Below are 21844 nucleotides of genomic sequence, written 5' to 3'. Positions count from 1 at the left end.
AGGTACAGGTAGAAGGGGAAAGTAGCTAGCATTCCTAAAAAATATATGCATTTCTATGAGCTAAAACATTCATGCTTGCATACTTTTTGGTTAAATTGATTTCAAGTTCTTTAATTATACCTCGTAGTTTGGTTGACTTGATGTTTTAAGTTTTATATTTTTTAGTTATGTTCATTTTATATTTATTCATGATTTTTGGAATGATTATGTATAATTAATAATTTAAATTTCAATCTTTGAAAAATAAAAAATAATAATAATGAAAATTTTGCATAATCAGGTAATTTAAATTTATTTCCTTTCTTGACTTGAATGGACAAATTGGACAGAACAAATAGTCAATGAACCGCAATTAACAAATAAAAAGTGACCGGACTGCATCCACTATTAAACTACGAAATTGGACCTTGATTTAAATAACTTAGCTTGACTAATTAAGGAACAATATCCCTTGTTTTCGTTGCGAGTATCATTTATTATCCTCATATTCCTACCTGCTAAGCTGTGAGTTTGATTTTAATTTCTTTTGACCGGTTAAAACAACCTAATTGAAATGTTCAGCCAAAATGCCTTCAATTCAAGTACAGAAGATATTCCTGATTTTGCAGGAAAGAAGTAATACATCGCGAACCATCATCATTACTTTGACAATGGAAAGTTTTCTCTGTTGAAGCTAATGCTTACTTTAGTCAGACTAGAAAGAAAAAAAACAGTTGGTCAGCCATAAGGCATTATTAGGCATGTGGTCAACCGTGGCGGCGAGACCTTAGAAGTCTTGCCAGGGACTATTTGCGTCTGGGTAGTAAGTTGAAAAATGGGTGGTTTTTGTCCTGAACCACACCCGTCCCAATCAATTACTCTAAATAAGTAAATATACGTACTTATTTGTTCAATTCAATGAGTCCTCCCACCACGGGGATATTAAGTTTCGTTTAGAGACTACATGGAAAGCAATAGAAGGCAAAATGGTTTCCCCATCAACCTTTGGGCTCTTCTTGTCAATACAACTTGTATTGCTCCTAGCTCAAGACGATCAGTCACGTTTTATATACTACTTTTGCAGCAAGAACGGTAACTACACCCCCGGTAGCACGTATCAGACAAACCTGAACAATCTTCTCGGTTCTCTTTCCTCCACCGGCAACGATAACGGCAACGGTTTCTACAGTTCCTCTGTTGGAGTAAATTCCGACAAAGTTAATGCATTCGGCCTCTGCAGAGGAGATGTCAAGGCTGGTGATTGCGAAAGTTGCGTCAGCCAAGCTATTGATCCTCTCAAAAGAGCTTGTCCTGTCCAGAAGGAGGCCATTATATGGTACGACTATTGCATGTTACGCTACTCGAATGAATCATTATATGGAATCGTGACAACAGACCCTGCTGTGTTTCTGTACAACACACAAAACGTTTCGTCACCGGATGAGTTCAATCGGCAGCTGAAGTTGTTATTGGAAGGACTAATTACTAAAGCTGCAGCAGGAGGTACTGATAGGAAGTTTGAACTGGGCACAAACACAACCTCCAGCTCTGTAACAATATATGGATCTGCACAGTGTACTCCAGATTTGTCGCTGGAAGAATGCACCCAATGCTTAAATGCAGCGTTGGCAAAAATCCCACTATATAGTTATGGGAAGAAAGGTGGGACTGCTGTTGCACCAAGTTGTATCTTAAGGTATGAAGAATACGACTTCTTTTACCCCGCGCCTGATGCACCCGCTTCGTCGCCACAATTAGAAACACCAGTCTCTCCTCCTCCACCACAACCGCCAGGTATAATCCCCATTAATATACCCTCTAGTACTGGATGTGAGTAATGCGTATTTCGCGACTCTCTTTTAAAACAGGGGAATGTTTTTTGGGAAGAAAAAATAAAACAGGGGAATGTTTAATTTTTTTCGTAATTGGCAATTCAGCCACAAATACTTTCGGTTTGAGTATAGAATATTCCTTAAATTTTTCAGGAAAGAAGAAGAACAATACATCTCGGAACATCATCATTGCGGTGACAATCGTTGTTTCTCTGGCACTGATTGCATTGGCAATTTGGATTTATCTGAGATTTTGGAAGACAAAGAAACCACTTGAAGGTAAGTTCAGATTTGTTTGTGTTTACATCCCAAATAACATTAATATGGTGGACAACTCAATATTATGATCACCTAGATTCAAACATACATATAACAAGTTAGAAGTTAATTTTTCTTCAAAACATGCAACAGACTTATTTGAGTTTTGTTGAACTGTTTCTTATACCAAGAAGCAGATGAAATTATGAGCGCAGAAGCCTTGCAATTCGAGTTTGATTCCATTAGAGTTGCTACAAATAACTTTTCTGAAGCAAATAAGCTTGGACGAGGAGGATTTGGTGCTGTTTATAAGGTAATTTAACTTAAAACATGAAAAACAATGTCAGTTCTATATGCGTTTTACTTAATTTTTAGATCTTAATTTTTGAGTGCAGGGTAGGCTTTGGAACGAAGAGGAGATAGCAGTTAAAAGGCTCTCCAGAGATTCTGCACAAGGAGATATAGAATTTAAAAATGAGGTGGTGCTAGTGGCAAAGCTTCAACATCGAAATTTAGTTAGGCTCCTTGGTTTCTGTCTGGAGAGAAATGAAAGACTTCTTGTCTATGAGTTTGTCCCAAATGCAAGTCTTGATCATTTCGTATTTGGTATAGTTGAAGACTTGAAACCTATTCATGTGTATGACATTCTTCCGATGAGTACGACTGCAATAAACATCAATAGTCATTAACATAATTATATGTTTGCATCCATGTGCAGATCCAATCAAGCGTGAACAATTGGATTGGGAAATTCGCTACAAGATTATACTAGGGATTGGGCGAGGACTCCTTTACCTTCATGAAGATTCTCGTCTTAGAATTATCCATCGTGATCTCAAAGCAAGTAATATTTTATTAGATGCAGAAATGAACCCCAAAATTGCAGATTTTGGTATGGCAAGATTGTTTAATATAGATCAAACACAAGGCGAAACCAGTCGAGTTGTGGGAACTTAGTAAGTGTTTCATCACTTAAATTGTGATTAAATTATACAAGTTAAGAACAAAACAATGAGATAATCTTAGCATAACCATGAATAAGTTTTCCTCCATGTTAATGAAAGTCAACCATGTTGTTGATATGCAGTGGATATATGGCTCCTGAGTATGTAATGCGCGGACATTTTTCTGTGAAGTCCGATGTCTATAGCTTTGGTGTGTTGGTTTTGGAGGTAGTAAGCGGACAGAAAAATAGCTCTTTTCGTCATGAAGGAAATTTGGAGGATCTTCTAGGCTATGTAAGTAACATTTTCTCTTCTTTCTGGGTTCATGGATTTTAAATATGGGAGCATATTATTGCAATTGGTTGCAACAAAAGAAAGAAACACATGAAATCGTATTTGATTTTGTTTATAAAAATTCCAAATTATGCAGGCATGGAATAGTTGGAAGGGAGGGACATCTTCAAATTTGATAGATCCCATGTTGAGGACTGGTTCGAGGCCTGAAATAGTGAGATGCATCCATATTGGATTGTTATGTGTTCAACAAAGCATAGGTGATAGACCAACCATGGCTGCAGTTATTCAAATGCTTACCAGCAACTCTGTTAATCTCCCAGTACCCTCACAACCAGCATTTTATATGTATAATCAAGGTATTGGATCCTCATCCGACATGTCGTTGGGATTTGAGAGTAGCTCAGGATTGACATGGTCTCACTCTGATCAGTTCAAAAGCAACTCTGCCAACAAACCTATAGTAGAAGCTTCATCTACCCGTTAAAATTTCACAGACACGTTTTTTATATTTTATTTTGTTATTTACTATTGATATGTTAATTTTCCTATCAATTAGCTTTAGAGAGACGTTAAAAATAACTTAGCTTTGACTAATTAAGGAACAACATCCCTCGTTTTCGTTGCGAGCATCATTTATTTGGATTTAAATTTGCTCACCACTTTTATTTTGTGGTGATATTACCATCTTATTAAAATTTGTCACGTCATTTAGAATTAATTGAATACTTAAATAATATTTTTTTAATAAAACATCATGATTAACTATAATTATGTTTTATAACACATGACAGTTTTATATTGAGTAGTGGTATCACCACAAAAATATTGGTGGTGAGCAAATTTGAATCCCATTTATTTAGCTACTCTGTTTTGAAACAAGAATGTTAATTAATTATTATCGTTATATTCTTACCTGCTAAGCTGTTCTTTGATTTTCTTTTGACCGGTTAAAATACAACCTAATTGAAAAGTTCAGCCACAAAATGCCTTCAATACTAGTATAGAAGATTCCTGATTTTTGCAGGAAAGAAGTAACACATCTCGAAACATCATCATTACTGTGACAATGGAAAGTTTTCACTGTTGAAGTTAATCTATTAACCAGGAACCATGAACTAATTTAGTCCAGCTCAATAAGAACTTAGAAGATGATGCAAATCACATGGCCGTTCACTTTGGTCGGATTAGATTGAAACATTGGTCAGCCATGAGGCAATGGTACGTAGCCCCGGCCCAAAGAAAAAATACATTAGGAGGGACCAAAACTAAGCACGGCTCTATATAGTGAACTAGTGAAGGCATTATTAGGAATGTGGTCAACCGTGGCGGCGAGACCTTAGAAGTTTGTTGCCAAGGACTATTTGCGTCTAGGTAGTAAGTCGGAAAATTGATGGTTTTTGTCCTGAACCACTCTCGTAGCAATCAATGGTTTAATTATAGGGTCCTTGACCAAAAGCCCTAAATGAGCTAAAGTTATCCCACTTACCCTAGCAACAGATTTTTATTCCCACTAACCCAATTTAAAGAGAAATGACAACTTTGCCCTTCACCTAATTAAAAAACTACATGATGCCATTATGTCCTCTCTCCTTTCTCCTCTCTCTCCACGCTGCTAGCAACTCGTTTCTCTCTCCTCTCTCTATCTCTCCTCCCCGATCTCCACCTCCGGTTTCTCTCTCTGCGATCGCCGCGCCGGAGATGCAGTCCAAGCTTGAAGACGATGAAGAAGGTGAGGATGTGAGTGATGGTCGAGATCGACCTCCTCGGAGGTCCAGAACGACCTCATCGACGTCGAAGGTTGCCGATACCCTTGGTCCTTGTCCTCCGGTCTCTCTCTCTCTCTCTCTGCCATGAAAGCTTTGTCGCCCTCTCCTCGTCGTAGTAGGACAGACGATGGCGCTGATCTTCCTACTCGCCGACGGCGGCTTCTGCGATAAGAAGGTTTGGATTGAAGAGCTTGGTCGGCGATCTCCTTCGCCTCGATTCCACTGCAGCCACCAGAAATCAATCATCTCCGGCGAGATTCAAGTCGGATTTCGGGGATTTCGAAGCGGGGATATCCGGGTTTGGTCCGCTCTGGCCCATTCTCTTCATTTCCGGCCAGATTATGTCCTGAGCCAGTCTCCTTTTTACAAAAGCTTTTTTTTTTTTTTTTGGGTAAATGGTTCTACCGCGGTTGCAAAATAGTAGGCCTACAAGGAAAGAAAAAATAAAAAAAAAAAGGTTTTATTGTCTCCCAATAGAAATCTATTGGGGGGCAATAGACTTTTGAATTGATGTAATTTTTTTTTTTCTGTATTCAAAGCTTTATTTGTCTAAATTTAGGGAAATTAGTTCCCATTCTGGAGACTGAAAGTCCTATTGGAGGGCAATAGACGTCTATTGGGGGCAAAAAAACCTTTCCGGTGAGATTTTCAGCAAATTCCGATGGGCGGCGGCCGGTGACCGGAATCCGGCGAAAGTTGGCCTGATTCCTGCGACCGGTGACTGGGCTCCAGTGAAGTCTCTTATGATTTCTCTATCTTCCATTTTCTCTCTCTCTAAATAACAAAGAGGTAAGGGTAAAATAGTATTAACAAAATAAAAAAACAAAAAAAAAAAATCTTAATGGGGTATTAGGGAATACCTCCTTAGAGTGTTTTGGGTAAGAGAGAATTAAAAAAACTTAATGGGGTAAGTGGGAAAAAAATCTCTAAAAATGGGGTAAATGGACAAAAACCCTTAATTATATAATGAATTTGATTAAGATGTTCAAATTCAAATTCAGAATATAATGATGTTTCTTTCTTTGTTTCTCGGGTGCCGGCAAGCAAAGTATGGTTTCCTCATCATCAAGCTCTAGATTGTTTCTTTCATTGATAGAACTTGTGTTGCTCGTAGGTCAAGCCCTTGATCAACCATATTTCCTATACAACTTATGTATAAACGAGACGGGTAACTATACCGCTGGTAACGGTAACGGCTACAGCTTTTACAACTCCAACTCCTCCTTTGGAGAAAACTCAGACAAAGTTTATGCACTCGGCCTTTGTAGAGGAGACGTTGAGGCCAACGACTGCGGCAGTTGCCTCAGCGACGCCAGATATTGTCTCACGGCGGCCTGTCCTGTTCAGAAGGAGTCCATTGGGTGGTACGACTATTGCATGCTACGCTACTCGAATCAATCCATATATGGGAAGCTGACATTATCTCCTTTTTTGCGGAACAATTCTTAGGTTCACCCCTTGGGTGAATGAGCATATTCACACTTTCTTGCGATTAAGGCATAATAATTTTATAATTTTCTAATCCGACCGTTCATGTTGTATAACTTAATACAAAGATTAGCTCTGTAAAAAACCAATCAAATTGAAGACCTTTTAGTTATTCATTACTATGAAACATATGGACGGTTCATCATAATAGTAGTAAGTGTTGTTAGAACCATCCATTTGTTTGATTCAATTAGATAATTAAATGATTTCTGATTCGATTGATTTTTTACAGAGATGATCTTTAAAAGCTTATTTAAGATATGAACCGTTGGACTATAAATTTATTAAGTAAAAGTATGTTAATCGACAATAGGGGTGAATATGCTTGTTCACCCTAGGGGTGAACCTAAAAATTGTTCTTTTTTGCGTACGTGGAACCTACAGAACGTGTCGTCAACACTAGTGGAGGAGTTCAACCAAAAGCTTCAGCCCTTGTTGGAAAGACTGTCTAGTCAAGTTGCTGAAGGAGGTATTGATCGTAAGTTCGTTGTAGGCTGGCAAAACACAAGCGCCGCCAATGTAACAATATATGGACTCGCACAGTGTACTCCAGATTTGTCAGCCCAAGAATGCACTGAATGCTTCCAAACAGCTTTAGCAAAGATCACAGTATGTTGTTTGGGGAAATTTGGTGGGAGAGTTATTAAACCCAGCTGTAACTTAAGGTATGAAATTTACTCATTTGTTAACATTGCAGCTGTGGCACCCACACCTTCGTCACCATTAGCAACACCGGCCTCTCCTCCTCCACTGCTGTCAGGTATATTCCCTATTCATAATTTCATACATCATTTATTTTGTCACCATATCTATGTCGCAATTCCTGATATATTGTTTACTTTCCTTTAATTTCTTTATAATTGGGAAAAATAGTTATTATTCTTCGTTTAATTATCTGATCTAAAACTAGTTTCTTTAAACCCTCTGGAATCCTTTGCTGCTTGAAAATTTAACCACAGAATGCTTTGAGTTGAGTAGAGAGGATTCTTGATTTTTGCAGGAAAGAAGAAGAGTAATACATCTCGAACAAAAGTCATCATCACTGTGACAATTGTTGTTCCTCTAGGGGTACTGATTGTATCTGTTTGAGCCCAAAAGTAATTTTGGCAAGATCCGTTAATGGATTTAGCATAGCGGGCCGATACCTGCGGCCCAAAAATAAGCCTACTTGGGTTTGGGCTACAGCTTCACCCATTCCGTGATCCATAAGGACAACGAGTCCTAATTGGAGTCAACTAGCAGAGATTGAATAGGAAACTTCAATCAATAATCCTTCTATGGCAAAGAACAGTCGAAACCCTAGTTATAAATACCAGGTTTCAAGGACGAAAAAAGGACGACTCTCAAATCAACTAATCTCTCAGATTATCAAAGCCTCCCCGGAGCAAACCTTCAACCTAGTTGAAACCCAGCGACCGTACTTCTAGTCTTAGTCTCCCCAGGAGCCTACTGTTAGTGCTACTGCCACCGATACTACCAGCGAAGCAAGGGTAACGCCCTCGCTACCCAGCGAAGCTAAAGATACGCTTTAGAAAACCCGTGCTTTCTCAGAACTTCCCAATGATTGCTCTGCTCAACCTACAACGTTGAGTATCGATTCGGTGACACGAAGAGATCACAACCAAAGCCCTTACCCGTAAGGCAAGAAGTCCTTTTCCGGAAGGCAGAGAAAAGAGCCTTGTGACGAGGTTGGTGCTCTCCTCATCCACAGTGCTTGATTCAAGAAGTCAGGTCAAGGGACTCCCTGACGACTGCACCCCACGATGCTGGCACGCCTGCGCATAAGCTCAAAAGAGATAGTTTGCAAGCCAGCTGGTTTTGGAGCCAAACATTTTGGCACGCCCAGTGGGACCTGTGCATAGCGTTTCTTCGTGAACGTAACCATTGGGAAGTCAAGCGAAAACCCTTACCAAAAGGTTTACGCTAATGCTCAAAGCATGAGACCTCCAGTTACAGACCGCATTCTCATGCGGACTGTCATGGTCTTTCTGAAGAACAAGTGACTCAAAGGTTTTCTCACCCTCAATCATCCGACATGTCGACTGAATAGAGAGAGAATCACCCGCCCACTACTGAGGGTCAGGATGTCACTATTAACCAGGCAAGTGAGCCTATTAACACTACCGTCGTCATGCTGCGGAGAGTCAAGAAAGAGAGGCTTTAGTTCCAAAGCCTATTCCAGAGGGAGCGACTTTCGAGGAAAAGCTCACGATCATCATGGAGAATAACAAGAAACATCGTACAAAGGTAGCTGTTGACTTTGACAGGGAAATCGAGAGGACAGACCAGCTCATACGCGAACTAGATCAGCGAATTGCCCAACGTGCTGAGGATACTAAGTAACAAATCGCACGATCAGAGAATGCAATAAGGGCCCATGCCAGAGGTATCGCCGATGAGCATAGTCAGGGCCAAAAAGAAGTCATGGAAGCTATCGCGAGCCAAGCCAAGCAGACTGCGTAAGATTTGGCAGGTCTTCACAAGGATGGTTCTAACCTTGCAACTGAGGTCGCCATGTAGGGAGCCGAGTTGAACCAGACTAAAGAGGTATTGAATAAAGCTTTAGGGGATCCTAACGCCATCCTGGGTTCACTTGGCCAGCCCTCCGGTTCTGGTAAATATATACCACCAAATGCTCAGGAGAAGGCGAGCAGTAGTACGGCTACTCCGTCTGCAACGGCCACTGCCACGTCAACCAAGAATAAGGAAAGACCCTTGGTGATCGGTGGTAACAAGGCCACTCCACCGGCCCAGTAAAAGGATAAGATTCAGAAAACTGGTGAAGGTACTCCTGCTGATCCTGTTGTGTTTACTCAGTACGACAGCGACGGGGTGGAGGATGTCTATCATGAACTCCCAGACAATTACTATGGCATTGACCAGACAGGTAACCCGGTAGAGATAACAGCTCTGGTAAAGGATGTACCCGTGCCAGCAGTAACTCTTTGGCAATCTACTAATCCTCGGACCATTCACCTCGGAGAAGGAATAGCGACTGGCAGCCAGGCTATACCATTGCAAACTGCCCGCCAGACTGTGGCTGTTAACGTTTGGATCCGTTGGATCTCTAGTTAGCTTTAGAGAGAGAGAGAGAGAGAGAGAGAGAGAGTGACACGAGATGTATAGTGGTTCGTCTCCCGCCTTAGCGGGAAACTACGTCCACTTGAATGTTTAACTAGTGTGTCGAGCCTTGCGGCCTAACAAGATTACAAGAGATGTAATCGGATTGTGTTTAAGTGGGAGGATGTATTCCTTTTATCGGTGAAGGAAGCCATCTCCTTTACATTTTTTTCGATGTGGGACAAGCAACCACCATTTCTAGTCTAGAAAGCCTATTTGTGAGGGCATGTTGGCAAGGCCGGGAAGGTGGCTTCCCAGTGACGGATTTGCGACTTCCGAATACCGTAGCGTAGCTTGAACATAGGGCTGCAAGATGCAAGTAGCGGTTGGATCCCATGAGGGTGTTGTTTATGCTTGGTGAGGTAGCAAACTAGCCTTGCTAGTAGAGGTATCTACAGTGGCGATGCCTCCTCCTCCTCCCGGGCCAGATTATGTGAGATTCGAAAAGGTTGAGGAGATGATTAGGCTGGCTAATCCTAGGGCCCAACTCGATGGAGTTTATGAGGAGCCTTTCCCACCGAATATTATGCTCGCGCCTTTTCCTATAGGCTACAAAAATATCATATTTTCTACTTTTTCAGGGGAAGACACTAAGAATGCGGCAACTCATCTGGCCAGGTTTAGGGTACAATGCGGCTAGTATCAGAATGATGAAATCCTCAAGTGCAGGATCTTTGGCACTTCTCTTTCTGGAGCTACTTTCAGATGGTTTTCTAAGCTCCGCCCAGGATCAGTGGCTGATTGTCCAGCAATGGAAAAGCTCTTCCGAGAGACTTTTGGGGCCATAGAGCCTGAAGTTGACCTGGCTTCTCTCACTCAGATGGCTCAGCAGCCCATCGAATCTGCCGTAGCGTATCTCCAACGCTTCCAGATTCAGAAGGCCAAATTGAATATGGTATTACCAGAGAAAGAGCTAGTTAAGTTGGCCATCAAAGGCTTGGAGCCTCGCCAGCGTAAGAAGCAACATGGCAGCATGATCCAGTCAATGGGAGAACTCATCACAGAGGTGGGAAGCTTTGAACATCTTCTCAGAGAGACTGACACGAGGAAGAATGCGTCCAAAGGGACATATGTGCCAGGAAAACACCGCACAATAGCGGCGCTGAGTTACCAGCCAACTACTTATGATCCTTACTACCACCGTCACAGTGAAGAAATTTTCCAGGATGAAGAAGAGGAAAAAGAGAATGATGTCTCTGCTTTTGAGCTGACAGGAAGGAAGAACACAGCCTTGAAGCAACTGAAGATATCCAAGGAACCTGTCAAACTCAAATTTGTGGCCTTCACCAAATTCGCGACGTATACATATGATGCCAATAAGGCATATGAGATTTTAGATGAGATGATCACCGCGAAGATGATGAAGACAGATTTTGGGCCTTTCCCTCGATCAGATCAGCTAAAGGGTAAAAAGTACTGCAAATTCCACAACCTGTGGAATCATAACACAGCTGATTGTGTGAAGCAGAAGGATCAAATTCACGTATAGCTCAATAATGGTAGTTTGCAGGTGGAAGCTCCAGTGACTGCGGCAGCGCTCGTAGATCTGAACTCTTTTCCTGACACCGGAGTCAACATGGTCAATGAGAACTGGACCAAGCAGAACCGGAGGAAACCAACCCTAGACTTGACGAACAGGGGAGAAGAAGAAAATAAGAACGAGGCCCCGGGAAAAAGGAAGGCCAGACCTGTCAGCGAAGCCTCACCAATCGTCCTTTGTTCGCGATGCAAAAAGGAATGTGGCATCCAAGTGTCACACAAAGAGGTCGAGCAAACATTTCGCTTTGCCTCTTTCCCACCAATCAAGTAGGCTTCGCCATAGCGAAATTATCAACCCTCGAGCCCTAGAGCAAGAGACAAAACCGAGTCACCGCTATCCCCAAAGGACTCAAACTTATTCAAGAAACTGAAAGAGGCCACGGCCGAACAAAAACAGGATGGCAAGGACAAAGATGTCTTGACGAAACCCTACATCCCACCTGCTTCAAACTTCACCATTAAGGAAGGCAAGTGGTACACCATGGAAAAGGGGAAAGCAGTGGAAATCAGTCCTTCCAAGAAAAGAAAGTTGTAGCGCAGGTTTGGAGAAGCCAAGTGAAAGATGGAGGCTCTGGATCAGGGTCTGATCAAACCCTCGCAACTAGTTAAATCTCCTGAGCAATATCAGAAGGAGATGGAGGCATTAGCTGCTAAGCCATTCCCCGCAGTTTTCAAAAGTAAGCACACTCAGAGTCAAGGGCCTCTAAGCCTAATGTTTTCTGCAGAATCACTACAGAAAGAACACCTCGCCAGCTAGGAAGGAAAGCTCACCAACTAAGCGGCCACATGCCAGGCGCAGGTTGTTTCACGAGGAACCAAACACCAAATCCTAGCTCTTTGAGAGACTGGGGGGTAAGGACAACACTGTAGAAGCTTTATAGTGGAGACCTAAAAAAGTCCAAAGTGTAGTGGTCGCGCCCCCAAAACAGAATACAGCAGGGGAGGCGGTGCAGGAACACAAGCAGTGTGAGGTAAAAGGCCTCGTAGAGGAGTCGTTAGTTGCTTCGTTGGTCAAACAATTCAACACAAACATACCAGCTGATGAACCCAAACTCAACTTGGACGAGGAGATGGACGAAACAGAAGGGCTAGATACCTCCTACAACATGGTTTACGTGCTTCCGGTGAAGTACGCACTGCTAGTCGCTGCGCAAGAATGTGTTGAAACTGAAGAGAACAGTGAGCAACCTCTACAGATTACTTCAGCGGCAACGACACCTACCGAGGAGGCTGTGTTTTTGGAAACAGAGGATGCTAACAGCAAGGAGTTCTTCATGAGCTTTACAAGGCCAACCCCAGCTATGGTCCAACACATAAGGCCTCTGTACATCATTGCGGAGATTGGTGGTACCAAGGTTAGCAAAATCATGGTTGATACTGGAGCCGCGTTCAATGTCATCATAACAAGGACCATGCATTTGCTTGGGATCAAGAAAGAGAAGATCCAGTCTACGTCCTTCACGCTCAAGAACTTCGCAGGGACTGTAACGAAAACATTGGGCTTATTGTTCCTGCGTATCAAGGTAGTCCCCGCAGAAGGCGTTTATGCATTCTTCGTAACGGACTGCTACGCGGCTTACAGCGCCATTCTAGGCAGGGACTGGATCCATCGGAGTTACTGTATTCCGTCAACTCTCCATCAGGAACTGATTATTTGGAATAGGGTAACAGATAAAGCTGAGGTGATTAAAGCGGATCCTCGTCCATTCCCAGTTTCCGCAAATTATGTAGGTGTCAGGTAGTACTTGGAGCCTATTACTCCATTGCAGGTCAGTGGCACCGACGACAAAGGCCGCCCCACAGGGGTGATGGCCTCTGAATTGGCACAGTGGGGGCTCACGCTCGTAAAGGAAGGCCTGGAAAGGCCTGGCTACGCTGTGCCCAAACCCTTAAACAATTAATGGATTACGACCTTCCAGAGGAAGGAATAGAGGCCTTCCACTCACTGTACGAAAGACTATCCTAGAACCTGGTGGAAAAAGAGGCCTATGATCGAATTGCAACCTTGGAAATTGTCAACGAGGAGTTCTCTGACCAAGAACAAGAAGAAGAAGCAGAGATTCAGCTGGCTCCGGCAGCGCTGGATGATACCCCTCCCAAGGTCAGGGACCCTACCGAAAAGGTCAATCTTGGAACAGTAGATGAGCATATGGAAGTGGCTATTAGCGCTTATTTAGAGCCTGGCGAAAAACAGAGGCTCATGGATTTATTACTGGAATTCAAAGACTGCTTCGCGGAGAAATATGAGGACATGCCAGGCCTGTCATCGGATTTGGTATGCCATCAGCTGCCCACACTCCCTGACAAGAGGCCTGTGAAGCAGGAGCCGCGAAGAATGAACTCTGAGACCCAAGTCCTGGTCAAAGAGGAAGTTGAAAAGATGCACAAGTCAGGCATCATCAGGGTAGCCAAATACAATCAGTGGCTATCCAACATAGTGCCAGTCTGCAACAAGAATGGCAAGATGAGGGTTTGCGTAGACTACAGAGACCTTAATGTCGCTACGCCTAAAGACATCTACCCCATGCCAGTCGCCAAAAATTGATGCGGTTGAAATAGCCTCACAATTTAACCCTGCAAAATGTAGTTGTTAGTATAGGATAAGCAGGGATCGTTCAGTCCGAGGATTGTAGGGTACACCTACACAAAAAGATCAATTAACAAATAAAGGAATAAAATGGGGGGTTTTGAAATTTGGTTCCTAATCTACTTAAAATAAAAACAAAACAAATAAAACTATATATAATGATCGACTTTCGTAACCTAGACCATTACCACTCGAAAATTACTAAGTGTAAGAACAGAAAATTTATTTCAACATGCTACAAAAACGTGCCCTTCTTAAATGCTAGATAAGAGCCCAAATGAAAAGCTGTACGGTCCAATCCATTTATCTGATCCGGTCTTCGAATCAACTCACACGTGCAAATTAACCATTACATATAGCAATTAACACGTAATTTCCAGAATCGTTTGATCATTAAAGCATGATTTTTACCACTCTTTAGAACTAATTACTACTTGTTTAAAACTCAGCGTTTTAACAAATAATAATTACTCTTGGAAAATTAAGCAAACACACATGAATACTCAGCGTGATTCTAGCATGCAAACTTATTAACCTAACTCTGAAAATTACCTAAATACGTAAAAGGGCACAAGATTGTAACATGCATCATCAAAGAATTCTCGAAATTAACTTAATAATAAACTGAAAATCTCAAAAATATTAATAAAAATATTCTAAAAACTTCATGTCTCCAATTACACAACTTGCAAATCCAAACACACAAAACCAAAACAATAATTATAAGTAGAGTCATAGTTACACTTTTGAAGCTTTCCTCAGCGACTTAGCAACATGGTGATGAACTCGTCTCTGCTATGGTGGTGGAGCGTCATTGACTCAGCGCCTAAGAACTTTGTAGATTGATGGAAGGATGGTGGTCACAGTCTTGTAAGTGATGGAAGTTTGAGAAGTGAATTGGGCAGAGTTATGGAGCAGTTTTTAGCTAGGAAGTGATGATTTTGGAGTAGAGAATGGCTGCTATTTATAGTGGAATTCTCCTCTCTTGTGATGTAATCATGGCCTATCATCTAGAGGTGATTTCTCCTCCAAATTTGCTTGATTTTCTCATGACAAAGTCTTGATTTTTCTGATCTCTTTTCCCTTGATATATTCCCTAGAAATCTCTAGAGTTAATCATGCAATACTCCTTCTTTTCCTTGAATAGTGACCAGATACATCCCTTATTCCTCTCCTTTGAATTGCACTAATTTCTTCCAAGAATTGTGCACACAATAAACTCTTACAATCAAGAAAAATCATAATTTAATTAGAGTTTATAATCAATAAGAAATAAGATAATTAGGAATAAATATTGATTAAAAACACTCCATTTTATCTCCTCGAATTCTTCCTGATTTATGCAAGTTTTATTCTCTTTTAAGTTTTCCTTGATTTCATCAGTCAAGAGTTTTCAATGGGATGGACTCTCATTAAAATAGGAAAATCAGAAATAGAAAAGTTCAAATAGAGAAAGTTTCCTAAAACAAAATAGGAAATATTTCCTAAAATGAAAGAGCAAAGTTTCTAAAATGACTTGTCCTTAATTTATGCTCATTTCTGCTCTTTTTTTACCTCTTTTCTCCATTTTCGACCATGAAGTACCTAAAAATATAAACTATATTATAATTATTAATTTTAAGAGAATAACTTAGCCAAATGAGGGAAAATACATATTAAAAACGTCACACTTTGTGCTCCTACCAGCAGATATGCTGGTAGACACAGTAGTGGGACATGAATTGTTGTCCTTCATGGACGGAACTGCAGGGTATCACCAGATTCTAGTTGCGGAGGAAGACAAACATAAGACCGCGTTTCGTTGCCCAGGGTTTGCGGGTGTTTTTGAATATGTGGTCATGCCTTTTGGACTGAAGAATGCTGGGGCAACGTATCAGAGAGCCATGAACCTGATCTTCCATGACATCATTGGGAAGATTTTAGAGGTTTACATTGATGACATGGTCGTAAAGTCTAAGAAGAGAGGGGACCATATAGTAGATCTTAGAAAGGTCTTCGACTGCATGCGGCAACACAAGCTCAAGATGAATCTCGCCAAATGCGTTTTCGGAGTTCAGGCAGGTGACTTTCTAGGATTTATAGTCCACCGTAGAGGAATTGATGTCCTTGAGGATAAGGCAAGCGCAGTTATCAACGTGTCCCCCGCGAACAAAGAAGGAGCTACATCGATTGCTGGGTAAGATCAATTTTTTAAGACGTTTCATCTCTAACTCTGCAGGTAAAATCCAGCTCTTTTCCCTACTATTGAAGTTGCAGGGACAGAACGAGTTCTTATGGGAACCTAAACATCAAGAGGCTTTTGACAAAATTAAGGCCTATTTAGCGAGCCCGCCAGTACTTGTTCCACCTAGAGCTGGATTTCCATTGAAACTGTATATTTCAGCAGCTGAGGCTTCCATTGGCAGCCTACTTGCTCAAGATGACGAGGAAGACGTCGAACATGCCATCTTTTACCTCAGTAGGACACTTACAGATTGCGAAACAAGGTACACTCCAATGAAGAAGTTGTGTCTTACAATATACTTCTCAGCATGCAAGTTACGGCACTACATGTTATCCTTTACTACTTGCATCATTTCTCAAACAGACCTGGTTAAATATATGCTGTCGCGACCTATTCTGAGAGGTTGCATTGGCAAGTGGGTGCTGGCCTTATCCGAATTCTCGCTACAATACGTTCCACATAAAGCAATAAAGGGACAGGCCATTGCAGACTTCTTAGCACATCACCCTATGCTGGATGTCCCCACAGTGAAAGAGTTAGAGATAGCGACCGCCACCACAACTATACCAGATTTGGCGCGCATTCCAAAATATACTATATGGTATCAAGCCACAGTTTCCCTTCAACCCTAGGTATTGTTTTTTTATGGTTCAAGAATAGAAACACTAGCAGGGGCAGGAGTGGTTCTGGAAAACCCAGCAGGCAATCGTTTTTCATATTCTTTCCAGTAGGAGTTTAAGTGCACCAATAACCAGGCAGAGTATGAGGCCTTCATTATTGGCCTAGAGGTATTACTTGAGCTAGGAGTGAGAGACGTCCAGGTACACGGTGACTCTTTGCTCGTGATCAATCAGCTGCAAAAGAAGTACAGGTGTGTAAGCTACTTGCTCGTACCATATTTGAATCATGCCGTTGAACTCCTGGACCAATTTGATGACGTGGGTTTGGAGTACATTCCTCGCGAGCGCAACTTCGCGGCCAATGAACTCGCTCAACTGGCTACAGGAATTACATTGAAATATGGGGTTCGCGAGCGCATTCTGAAGGTTGAGCGACGCACGCTACCTTCGTGGCTTGTGCGACCTGACCCGCCTGACGATCCGGTCGTTGCGGTCCTAGAGCCTATTGACGTAGACTGGCACTTCCCTTTGATAGATTACCTCAAGCAACCAGACCCCACGGCAGACAGGAAAATTCTTTTTCTTGCTTTAAATTACTTCCTTAGAGGTGATGAGCTGCGACGACGTGGCGAAGATGGCGTTGACTTTAGGTGTATCTATGGCCGCGAAGCTAAACGATTGATGTGCGAAGTACATACAGGAGTATGTGGCGCCCATCAAGCGGGTCCAAAGATGCGCTGGCTCATCCGGAGACATGGGTATTATTGGCCCAGCATTTTGAAGGACTATATCGCGTTTGCAAAAGGCTGCCAAGATTTTCAGGCTCATGGACCAGTCTAGCACATCCCCAATATCCCCATGCAACCTATTATTAAACCTTGGCCTGCGCGAGGCTGGGCATTGGACTTGATTGGAATGATTCACCCTCATTCCTCCCTCCAACACAAGTTCATCATCGTCACTACAGACTTCTTCACCAAGTGGGTGGAAGCGGACCTTGAAAGTGGCCTCTGGTGCTACCATTCGCCAATTCATCTTTCAAAATATTATTTGCAGGTTTGGCATTCCTGAAATGTTGGTATCAGACAAGGGGCAGCATTTATGGGTGGCGACGTAGAGCAGCTTGTCAACGACTTTGGCATCCAATTTATCCATAGCACACCCTACTACACTCAATCCAACTGTCAAGCGGAGGCCAGCAATAAGATTATTATCACCCTCTTGAAGAAGATGCTTGTTGAAAATCCTCGCCAATGGCACGAAACTTTGTATGAAACATTATGAGCTTATCGCTCTTCCAAGCGGAATCCTACCGCCACAACACCCTATGCTCTCATGTTTGGTCACGATGCAATTTTGCCGTTGGAACTCAATGTTCAATCTCTGCCCCTCCAAGATCAACATCATCTGATTGGTGAAGATTATGTCAAGGCTATGTGGCAAGAACATGAAGACCTTAGCGCGAAGCGCTTAGAGGCACTGGACACCTTGGTAATGGAAAAGCAACGGATCGCCCGCACCTACGATAAGAGGACGCGTGGCCGCAGTTACAAGGAAGGTGAACTCGTTTGGAAAGCAGTCCTTCCATTTGGCGAAAAGTTGACTGGCCGGGGTAAATGGACTCCTCGCTGGGAAGGACCTTTTGTTATTCACCGAATTTTGGAACGCGGGGCTTTTCACCTCAAATATGTAGACGGAGACCTCTACCTCAACCCCATTAATGGTAGGTTCCTGAAGAAGTATTACCCCAGTGTTTGGGAGTTTGAAGACCCACCTGATCCATCTGTTCCTGGGACAGGGGGCAAACCTAGTGCTCTTTGGCTTGATCCATCCTTTCCATTTAGGCCAATCTGTGGCCTCATTCTCATGTATTCACTCCGCCTAAGAACACTAGGGGGCAACACTCTATGCATCTAGGCCATTTGAATGCGGCCATTACATTGTGCAGTAAAATTTTCATTGAGACTTTTCTTTCAATATTCTTGACAATATGTGTTAAGCATATATGTAAAGGCCTATACCAGAGGCCATATTATATCGTAATTTTTTCAGAAAATGACAAAACTCAGAACATTTCATACATAAAATGGCTTTGCGGCCAAAAGCAGGACAATGTGGTCGAACAACATTACATTTGCGGTTTACAAAGCCAAAAGTGGCTAAACATCATAAGGATTTCAGATCTTCTAAGTGCTTCTGGATCTTACGGCAAGAAGAGGCAGTGAGATGATCATTCTTACTCTTCCTCTCTGCACCCACATCTCTTGACTCCGGGCTGCAGCTGCTATCGTCTGTACTGGAAGGAGAGGGAAGGAAATAATCCATTGCAACCCTTCCAGTTGGCTATCCTCTGAGATGGAGATGGAACCAGCGCGTTAGCACAGCCTAGTTGCCTCATCTACCTCCAGGGGAAAAACAGAAGTCGTTGTGTCAGACCTTGGAGGTAAATTGCAGAAGAAGAACGGTCGGCCTCGAGTGGCCTTCCACCCTTCTTCGTTTTGCTCCGCTCAGGGAAATCTGAGGAGAGGGAATCCCCAGAATGTGGTATCCCGCGATAGGAGCCCCTCGTATTCTTCAATCTAAGTGGAATCGATGAATCCCATTCGGAGTTCTAGAGACCATAGACAGGAGGTTGAACCTGAGATTAGGTTATAAGGCCTACTCAGGCATTGAGATTAAGCCATAAGGCCTAAGATTTAGAGGCTAAGGGTGAGATCGTAAGGAGAAGATTTCAGAAATAGAAGGAAAAGGAGCAGGGCTTGCAGAGTTATTTTTTGGTTAGCCATGTTTGTGTGTTCACTTCTCCAAAGTATAGATATTTATAGGGCCAACCTCAATGGCTTCAACCTTTCGATGGGCAGTTGAAGCAATTTCAACGTTATCAATGGGTGTATCAATAGAATTGAATGTTATAATCTCGGAAAGGAAAGAAGTTTGAAGACGCGTGGGAGCGGAGCAGTCTTCGAGGAGGTAACCGCTTTATTTTGAGGTTATCTTTTCAAATGGTTTTAATATATAATCTAAGGCAATTACCTCTTGAGGGGGCTCGCATATTACAATCCCAGCCTGGACCGGGCGTGGAGTTCTTGCGGGTTGCTGAGCCGGTTCATGTGGGATATCTCAGTCGTGCCTCGTCTTCAGGAAAGCGAGCAAACAACTCAGTATCAGCATCGTAGGGATATCTCAGTTCTGCAAAGATGGTCGCGAAGAGTTCGTCATCCCTTTGTCCCCAGCAGTTGACAGAGACTTCTGACCACCATTGTTCGTACCCTTTAGCGTTCCCATCCACCGGAACGATGTCATGGGCCCATTCAGGGAGATCAACTAGTGCAAGCATGCTTTGTGCTGATGGAGGCCTAGTAGCGGGGCCAATTCTGCGCCAAGAAGTGTTGTAGTTTCAGGCATCATAGAGGGGGAATGGTACTAATTGGGTGAGGCCAAATTGGCGAGCAAAATGGTTGGGCGCGTAAAGCTCATAACTATGTTCATCAGCAGCAAGCCTAATATCTGAACAGGAGATCGCGCGGCGAAAAGCCATGTGCGCGCTATCACTATAGTCAGAAGCCCCGGGAAGGAACCCATTTTCAAGTGGAGGTGGGAATCTTCTACCAAGCACTAGGTCACAGTAGGGCATTTCGTGCAGAAGGTACAAATATGTGAAGCACTTAGAATAGGGAGGGGATGTGTACCTTTCCTCGCGGCTAAGCCATTGACCCAAAACTTGATCAGGCGGTGAAAGCAGTGAAATATCGTCGTGGCGAAAATATGGAAAATAAGTTTGAATCCAGAAATCGAGGATCCAAAAAGGGCCAGAAATGCTAGTCTCAAAAGGATGTATGGTGGCCTGGTATAGAGTGTGATAGAGGGCGCCCAACACTGGTTGTCCGCATTTTTCTACACCCTAGGCCTTTTGGCCGAATTTGGGACTTCTCTCCCTTCTCACCTCTTCTTCTCTTCTTCATCCCCCATTCTTCATATGTAGGCTTGCACAAAGAGGAGGCACACACATTTCCGGTATCTAGGCCACCATCTCTACACCATGGCTTCATAAGGGTAACAAGAGAAGCCATGAAGTTATGGCAATAGTGACAAGCTTTGCCTTAACTTTCATGAACTTCTCCTCTCTTTCCCTCTTCTTTATCTCTCTTATTTCTTGCTTATGGTGTTGTTTGATGTGTATTGATATATACTTGTGTGTGACCTCTCATGGTTTTAGGGTTTTGAAACCCAAGTTTAGTTTTGTATGGTTTTGTCGAGGAATTAATAAAATTGATGTTTATTCATATGATTTGTGTACTGTTGCTTTAATTTCTTCACTCTAGATGTATGGTTTAGGTTTTCCCCTCCTTAATCTATGTTTGGTGTGTTGGAATTGGAATATTAAATTGGGGAATTTATATTTCGATTTAAATTATGGCATGAGTATGGTGGAATTAATTTGCCCATTGCATATCTCTATTTCCATTTGGATTTCTTAGATTGTGGTTCTCAAGTCACCCAATTTTGAGTATTATTACCCTTGATTGTCGGAATAGTATTCGGAATTGTTGGGTAGGGTGATTGTTATCACAAATACTCTTTTCGACCTTATTATTTGTGGTGATGGTTGCTAGAGTGTGTTACAATCGATTGTCGAAACATAAAACATTTAGTTTTGAGCACTTATGGCCCTAACAAGGCATAAGGTTTGAGAGTAGTATAGGGTAGCCAAAAACTAGGTATTCTTTCTCTTCTTGTTTTTGCTTAGGGTTTGACTACTATTTTATGACAATCAATTTAGCTTTCTTTTCGACCTCTTAATGCTAAATGGAAATCCGACAAAACATTTGAAGCATCATTTGAATTAATAGTCATCATTCCATATGATTTTAGATTTGTGTGGAGAACCTTAAATTCCATGGTGACCCTTGATGCGATGCATCCCATCCTTCTATCTATCTTATTTTTATGTCATAGTTAATTAGTTTATTTATCATTTCTGAAAATCCAAAAACATTGTGACCTTCCCACTACCATTCATTTGTAAATTCATGTGGGCGTTGACTTGACTCATAAACTTTCGCAAGCATACGAAGCGTTGTCAAGTAAGGGAAATATTGAGCCCAAAGATTCTCGTACCACGGGGATTAGTGGCTAACCCACAATCCTTGGGTGGTCGGAACTAAAGTCACTAAGCAAACAAAATAAAAA

At 42.3% G+C, this 21844-nt stretch overlaps 2 protein-coding genes across 3 annotated transcripts in view; both read left to right on the top strand.

The window, feature by feature from the left end:
* Positions 1-848: 848 nt before the first annotated feature.
* LOC112172360 (cysteine-rich receptor-like protein kinase 10) lies at positions 849-3995 on the top strand. 2 transcript variants are annotated; one of them, XM_040507589.1, is made up of 7 exons: positions 849-1773; positions 1965-2090; positions 2261-2382; positions 2465-2675; positions 2788-3025; positions 3157-3307; positions 3444-3995. In XM_040507589.1, exons 1-7 carry the CDS (start codon positions 966-968, stop codon positions 3792-3794), a joined length of 2007 nt encoding a protein of 668 aa, XP_040363523.1. In that variant the 5' UTR covers positions 849-965; the 3' UTR covers positions 3795-3995. The 2 variants fall into 2 exon arrangements, with proteins under 2 accessions (XP_040363523.1, XP_024165434.1); XM_024309666.2 differs by having other exon boundaries at positions 854-1773; positions 2267-2382.
* A 2131-nt stretch (positions 3996-6126) lies between these two features.
* The window catches only part of LOC112171708 (putative receptor-like protein kinase At4g00960), a 47678-nt gene continuing 31960 nt past the window's right edge, over positions 6127-21844 (top strand). The window contains 3 exon segments of the mRNA XM_040508617.1: positions 6127-6440; positions 6526-6538; positions 6949-7280. Coding sequence (XP_040364551.1) covers positions 6127-6440; positions 6526-6538; positions 6949-7280 — 659 coding nt within the window.

The sequence above is a fragment of the Rosa chinensis genome, chromosome 6 (assembly GCF_002994745.2).
Source record: "Rosa chinensis cultivar Old Blush chromosome 6, RchiOBHm-V2, whole genome shotgun sequence".
NCBI lineage: Eukaryota > Viridiplantae > Streptophyta > Magnoliopsida > Rosales > Rosaceae > Rosa > Rosa chinensis.
This window is presented reverse-complemented; position numbering and strand designations above follow the sequence as displayed.

Bases quoted from the DNA above. Each gene is read 5' to 3' on its own strand.
- LOC112172360 (XM_040507589.1), top strand. From the start codon at position 966: ATGGTTTCCCCATCAACCTTTGGGCTCTTCTTGTCAATACAACTTGTA. The intron at 1,774-1,964 runs GTATAATCCCCA...TAAATTTTTCAG, and splicing joins TCCTCCACCACAACCGCCAG to GAAAGAAGAAGAACAATACA. The intron at 2,676-2,787 runs GTATAGTTGAAG...ATCCATGTGCAG, and splicing joins TCTTGATCATTTCGTATTTG to ATCCAATCAAGCGTGAACAA.